The following is a 7,242-nucleotide window of genomic DNA, read 5'->3' as shown; positions in this document are numbered from 1 at the left end:
CTAACCCTAAACCTAGCTTAATGTCAACAGCCTGGCTCAACCCTAACCCTAAACCTAGCTTCATGTCAACAGCCTGGCTCAACCCTAACCCTAAACCTAGCTTCATGTCAACAGCCTGGCTCAACCCTAACCCTAGCTTCATGTCAACAGCCTGGCTCAACCCTAACCCTAAACCTAGCTTCATGTCAACAGCCTGGCTCAACTCTAACCCTAAACCTAGCTTCATGTCAACAGCCTGGCTCAACCCTAACCCTAAACCTAGCTTCATGTCAACAACCTGGCTCAACTCTAACCCTAAACCTAGCTTCATGTCAACAGCCTGGCTCAACCCTAACCCTAAACCTAGCTTCATGTCAACAGCCTGGCTCAACCCTAACCCTAAACCAAGCTTCATGTCAACAGCCTGGCTCAACAATAACCCTAAACCTAGCTTCATGTCAACAGCCTGGCTCAACTCTAACCCTAAACCTAGCTTCATGTCAACAGCCTGGCTCAACCCTAACCCTAGCTTCATGTCAACAACCTGGCTCAACCCTAACCCTAAACCTAGCTTCATGTCAACAGCCTGGCTCAACCCTAACCCTAAACCTAGCTTCATGTCAACAGCCTGGCTCAACCCTAACCCTAAACCTAGCTTAATGTCAACAACCTGGCTCAACTCTAACCCTAACTGTCCACAGTTAATGCAGTTATCAGTCAAATGTATTTATAAAGCACTTTTTACATCAGCCGGTGTCAAAGTGCTGTACAGAAACACAGCCTAAAACCCCAAACAGCAAGCAATGCAGATGTAGAAGTTAGTGTCTTTCCATTTCTTCTTACATAAACTATCACAAGACACTAAAGACCTGATGTAATGTGTATGTAATGTCCTACAGCTGCAACATACACTGCCCTTTCCTTCCACACACACACACGGCTGTGTAGTTCACAGTTCTTTAATGCATTTGTCACGATGCAGTTTCATAATCGCTGCCCTGCAGCTACTATAGCTCACTGGAGCAACGACACACACACACACACACACACACACACGCAAACACACAGTGTGTCAGAGTATAAGTGAGCATGTTTCTCTCTAGAAGGAAACCAAACTGAAATGACGAAGGGAAGAGGTCGAGATTTACAATGTCAGAACAGGAAACACCTGCTTACTGTACACACACACACACACACACTGACAATTCATGGGACCCATCTGGTGAAACCCGTTCCCTCTGAGATGAATGTTCTCCAGCTTGGTCCCCGGGGAACCAGTATTTTTTCCATGTATTTTTGCAGCCCAGCACGATAACACACCAGGGCTTGTATCCAAAAAATCTGCACTATGTCACTTTTTGGGCGACCCGACAGAATTATTACATAGAAATGTGAGTTATTCTTAATGAAAAATAAAGTCTAAGAAGTGGTAGATAAGTTCTCTGTGCGATATTTCTATGCTTCCCGTTTTTAAGTTTCATTTTTGCATATTTTATTTTGTTATTTTGTACACCAGCGACAAACAGCTCAAAATACAATACCCATGTAATGTTATTCATCATGATCTAAATATCAGCACCTCTGTTCTAAGGCCCTGATATCCTCTCTGCACTATCAGCCAGTGTTCATGGTCTCCCTAATGTCTGGACTCCCTCACTCCCTCACTCTCTCACACACACACACACCACAGGGTGCATGGCATCTACAGTAAGTTCATAAGAGGAGTGAACAAATGCATACTATTGAGAAAGGGAAGAGAATCATAACACGCACGTGCGTACACACACACACACCACAGGGTGCGTGGCATCTACAGTAAGTTCATAAGGGGAGTGAACAAATGCACAATATTGAGAAAGGGAAGAGAATCATAACACACACTTGCGTGCACACACACAAACACAGATGATGACGATGAGTTTTACAGTATTAAAAGCTGGATTAGAAAATAATGCTAGCTTGAATTTTGCGCTTTCTCTCATCCATCTCTCTCCTATCTTTCAGCTGTCCCCAGCACATTCTGTATGGCTCACTCCAGCAGAGACAACAAAACATACGGCTTAACTGTCCCCCCCAACACACACACACACACACACACACACACACACACACACACACACACACGGTGAGTGTAATCTGAGTGAGCAGTGACATTCTGTCAAAAACATAACAGAATATTTCACTCATTATTATAGAATCAGTTTCTGGAGCAAAAGTTCAGCAGAACTCGTATCTGTTCTATTCTAGTAGACAGTAGATGTCTATCATTGACCTTTGGGGGATACAGAAACACACAACAATGTGTTCCTGTTTGCCTGTATCATTTCTACTTCCTCTACTGGGAAAGGAAGTGGACGCTTCCCCCTTCACAACACACACATCACTGTGAGATACTGGTGTCAGTGTGCATCTCACAGTGCAGCATCTGGTCTCGCATCCAGGACATTCACAGAACATGTTTGTATGTTCTTCACAGTTCATTAGGCTAGCCATTACAGAATATTAAGAAAGAGTCAACAACACAACACAATATAGGAACAACAACATTGATGTGTGTGTGTGTTGTCGTTGTTACTCACCCTGACAAAGTTGTCTGGGAACAGCCCCCTCCGTCCGTCTATCTCTCCTTCCCACCATCCTCCGTCATCCTTCGTTACCTTGACGATGATGTCACCAACATGCAGACTCAACTCATCCTCCTGTTGAGCCTCGTAGTCAAACTCTACCACTGCCTCTACTGGACACACACACACACACACAAAAATACAAAACTATTTAGACTTGGACTAAAAAGGTAATTCTGCCACTTTTCAATTATCTCAGCACCATACCAGTGTCTATATGTGAAAATGATGTGTTTCTATGATCTGTGTTTAAAAGGATAGGGTAGGATTAAAAGTAAAGAAAACAGTGATTTTCAAAACCTGCAACAAGTTTCTAGCCAGAGGGAGGGTATTTGATTGCTCCCTATGTCACCATGAATCTCAAACTGTTTCAAAATCACTTTTACAATTTTTACAACTTTTGATGATGTGATCAGGTTTAACTTCTTATATTACATATGTAGACACTGGTGTTTTGCTGGAGAAAATTAAAATTAGGTTTAGAAAAGTGGTTTAGTTGCCCTTCAATAGCTAACAAATAGGACACCGAATTAGAAGAATGGGTAACAAACTTGGTTACTATTTATTGCTAAAGGCCTGAATCCTAATGTTCCTGATTTACGCAATAGTTGAGTTTAAGTGTATGCATCTCAAGTTAAGATTGCGCCCAATGAGAATACCTCTGTTTCTAAAAAGACAAATACAGAAATTGCTGTCATAGTTGTGTGGGTAGTGGTGGTAGGGAGGGGGGTGGGTGTAACTATGGGAACGGTGGAATGAGAGGGAGGACGGCTATGACTCAATCTCCCTCCTCCTCGACCCCAACCCCTAAAACACCCTTACTCATTCTCTCTGTATCTATCTCTATCTACCTTGTGCCTCTCTGTACTGAGAGAAGAGAGGAGAGCTGGAGAGGAACCAGAGGAGTGTAGCAACTAAGCCTGTAGACATAACACACTCCCACTCTGAAGTACAACACACACACACCCAGCCCCCCTCCCCCAGCATCTGTGTACTGGATGGGTCTGCTCTGTCCTGACCTTTCTCCAACAGCTGCAGTTAGTTTAGATAAGACCAAACCACACACTCCCACACACATATGGAAAAAATATGCCCTCTTTTTCTCACTCAAAACACACATTCTTGGTCATGGTACACACACACACACACACACATTCTTATACACTCACACTCTGATTGGCTGGAAGCTTGATGACACACACTGCAGCTGCATCATGAATATCACCATCGCCATGGAGGTGCTGCGGAGGTGTCTGGTTACCATGGGGACCAGGACTCCAACTCAGGGAGGGACTCAGGTGATGTCAGCGCTGGTGTGTGTGCAGGGGTGGTCCATTTTTAGCTTAGTGGGCCTGTCTAACTTGTTTGGTTTTTTTTGCGCGAAATTATACAAAAATGGACCGGTGTTGGGGCCTCAAAGAAAAAGATGGGCTGATGTGTTAGAAATGTGTGTGTGAATCTGTGAATCAGTGTATTATCAGTCACAGGTGGCTAAGACATGCACTACAGGGACATAATGAACAGAGAAGAGAGGGGAAGAAGAAGAGGGGGCAGAGGAGAAGAGATGATTGCAAGAACAGAGGAGGAAGAGAGGAGGGGATATGGCATAGCTACACACCAGCAGTCAGTGTTACAGTAAAGAGCATGAAGCTGCGTTCTGTTCTCTTCCTGTGTTCTCCCCCCACCTCTCCCTTGGGTTTTACCGGGAGGAGCGTCACTACCACTCAGTAACTCTACAACTAAACATATTTACACTCAGTTAGGCTATATTCCAGCAAAGACAATGAGACGAGGAGAGAGAGAGAGAGAGGGAGAAAATAAAAATGTAAACGTGTCAACATCTGTAACTCATCAATGTCTTCTTACTCTGTCTGCTGCACACACACACACAAACACACGCCCACGCATCGCGTTATGGCCATCAGGACACGCAGCTAACAAAAATACAGCCTACATTCAACATCTCTACTGTACAGTCTCCGGATGTGTCCCGTTGTGTTTCGGTTTCTATCCGTTGAAATGTTAAATGGACGCATCACAACGGTTAGAAAAACCAAAACACATCATTGTCATCTCATCTTACCCATCTGTTCCCGTGACGCTCCGCTCCTGCTGCAGGGACTACCGGGTTTAACTGGAAATGCAGGAATCTTGTTATTTGGTGGACCGAGTACGACCCCCAGCCTCCCGCACGAGAGCTCCGTTATGAACGCGCTGCAGCGGGAGGAACGCGAGATGGAACCATATTCCTTCCGCTTTCTCCCCGGTCACACCAGAGAGCAGCCAGAAAGCGGAAAAGCGCTGATGTACAGAACGCTCTGTGCGCTCTGCCCTGCATTGAACTGCGTACCGCTTCTGTACCACATATATCGCGAGAAATCACGAATCTTCCCCCAAAATATTAGGTGCGTTCCAGATACACAAACTATACCAGTTCTTTACAGGCGTATAATATTGATGTGGCTCCTCCTATGATAAACATACTCCAGGCATTGAACATGAAGATTGGATAACCTGCGCAGGCCTGTACATAATTTGGTGGCGTTCCATGCTGCCTTCATTGAAGACATGTTGGGAAGATTATCACATAGTTCCTCTAGAGGCCTGCTATCAATTAGATCACAGATCTCTGCAAACGTGGACGTTGTGTTTAAAATTGTATAACCGACGTCAGTGTGCTAGCTTAGCATATAGTGTTGACTCCCTGAACTTGCCTCGGACTGGGCTTTAGCCAGGGTCCTCTACCTCGCCAACAGTGTGAACCGTTTGAATTATACGAAAGGTAGCAATTGGATAGCTCCATCGGCAACATTTCAAGATAGCTGTGGAGTAAGCCTACGATGTGTTCTTAACTCTGTTAAAATGGCAGGAACCCCGTTAATATGATGTAGATATCATTTGAACAACCCGACTAGCCCACAATGTAGGTTGTCTGGAACGCAGCCATCATGTAACATCTGGTTCAATCAGCTGCTTTGTTCTCAGCCTATAACACAGACTGGGGTATTGGTTTCTTGTTTCCACTGTAGTTTGTTACTCCAGTTGTTTTGAGAAAGGAGCAGGAGTTTCTACCAACTGTATCATAAAGATGGAAAGGTTGGAGAGCGAGAGACAGAGAGAGAATGGTTACAGTTGTTTGTATCCCTTTGGTACTTTTTTTTTTACAAGTATGTGGTACATTTTCACAACTCTTAGAACAACACTCCAAACTGGTCACACTTGTAATGCAGCCATTCTTTGATTAAAAACCTGTCATTGTGCATTCATTTGGATTGTAAACATTTCTCACCACACACCCATTGGTTCAAAATATAAGTATTGTATATTGTAAAATGTAATGAGAACATTGGTTTAATCACCAATACACAACATGATATCTTTTCAATTTAGTCGTTTTAACTACCAGTTAATCCAATAGCAAACAATGCAAGATATGCGTTTCAAATCGCCCTTAGAAATGCTGAAAGGAATAGTTTTCACATTAGGCAATAGACTTATATTACACAACAAAATTGACAGAAAATGTATAACTTCCATAATATCTAACCAATGTGTAATCAAAGGTGTGATCAATTAAGACATCTTCTACAATCATCCATGCAAAAACTACATTTTATTTTTCAGATATATATATTGCAACAGGTGTTCTGTCTGTAATCAAATGTAAGAAATTAAATGAAACAAATTAAATTAATGAAAATGAAACAATGTTTAGTACGCATTAATTTGCATCAAGCATGTTTTGAGCATTTGGCCATAAATTCTTATTCACATCACAGTGAATGTCCTCATTGTTCATGTAATGTGGGAAAAACCTTTTGGCATGCTGAATCCAAGCTTGACATTGGTCTGCATTGATGTCGTCGCATGCCTCATCCATGGCCAGAAGGAGGGTTGGCGATCGTACACCTTCCACCTCCATGCTGAAAACAATTCCTCAATAGGGTTGAGGGAAGGAAAGTATGGGTTCAGGTACAGGTAGTCCTGTTTAGCTCAGTTGGTATAGCATGGTGCTTGCAACTTCAGGGTTGAGGGTTTGATTCTCACAGGAGACCAGTATGAAGAAAGTAGGAAAATGTATGCACTCACTACTGTAAGTTGCTCTGGATAAGAGTGTCTGCTAAACAACTTAAATGTAAATTGGAGATATACCTGAACCACTTCTGCATGGTGGAACCTGACATTGTCCCATACAATGATATACAGTAGGTGACCCCATCAAATTGACAGGCCTGCTTAAGATCATTGACAAACAATCAGGTGTGCAGTGTTTTAGGATCCAAGTAATGGCCTACCACACAATCTTCAGTGATAGCTGCGTACATGAGGAGGCTTCAATCCCCCACGTTGTCCAGGCACTTGGACCGTTGGCCAATGAGGTTCTGCCCACAGCGCTGAGTTTTGGCCAGGTTGAAGCCCTCTTCATCAACAAAGATGTACTGGTGATGGTTCACAACAACATCAAGCACACTGTCATGACGTTGGCCTGGGGGTAGGTTTATGACAGTCATAAATACCCCTTTTTCCTCTCTCTACCCTACTGATGTTACATTTGCAAATCCCTTGGTTAACATAGAGATTCTGGGAACATCAGAAGGTGGGGGGAAATGAACTATATTCTGGTAATCTGACCAATTGA

At 43.3% G+C, this 7,242-nt stretch overlaps 1 protein-coding gene across 4 annotated transcripts in view; it reads right to left on the bottom strand.

The window, feature by feature from the left end:
* Positions 1–5,427, bottom strand: part of sh3kbp1 (SH3-domain kinase binding protein 1) — a 26,279-nt gene extending 20,852 nt beyond the window's left edge. The window contains exons 1-2 of one of the 4 annotated variants that reach the window (XM_021620318.3): positions 4,687–5,427; positions 2,559–2,716 (exon numbers count right to left, since the gene is read on the bottom strand). In XM_021620318.3, coding sequence (XP_021475993.2) covers positions 2,559–2,716; positions 4,687–4,690 — 162 coding nt within the window. In that variant the 5' untranslated portion in view covers positions 4,691–5,427. The remainder of the gene's footprint in view (positions 1–2,558; positions 2,717–4,686) is intronic. The other 3 variants (XM_021620322.3, XM_021620321.3, XM_090189099.1) reach the window with 3 other exon arrangements.
* Positions 5,428–7,242: the final 1,815 nt, after the last annotated feature.

Source organism: Oncorhynchus mykiss, chromosome 11 (genome assembly GCF_057628025.1).
Source record: "Oncorhynchus mykiss isolate SJ-2025 chromosome 11, ASM5762802v1, whole genome shotgun sequence".
Classification (NCBI taxonomy): domain Eukaryota; kingdom Metazoa; phylum Chordata; class Actinopteri; order Salmoniformes; family Salmonidae; genus Oncorhynchus; species Oncorhynchus mykiss.
The sequence above is the reverse complement of the archived record's forward strand: the minus strand, read 5'-3'. Positions and strand labels throughout refer to the sequence as shown.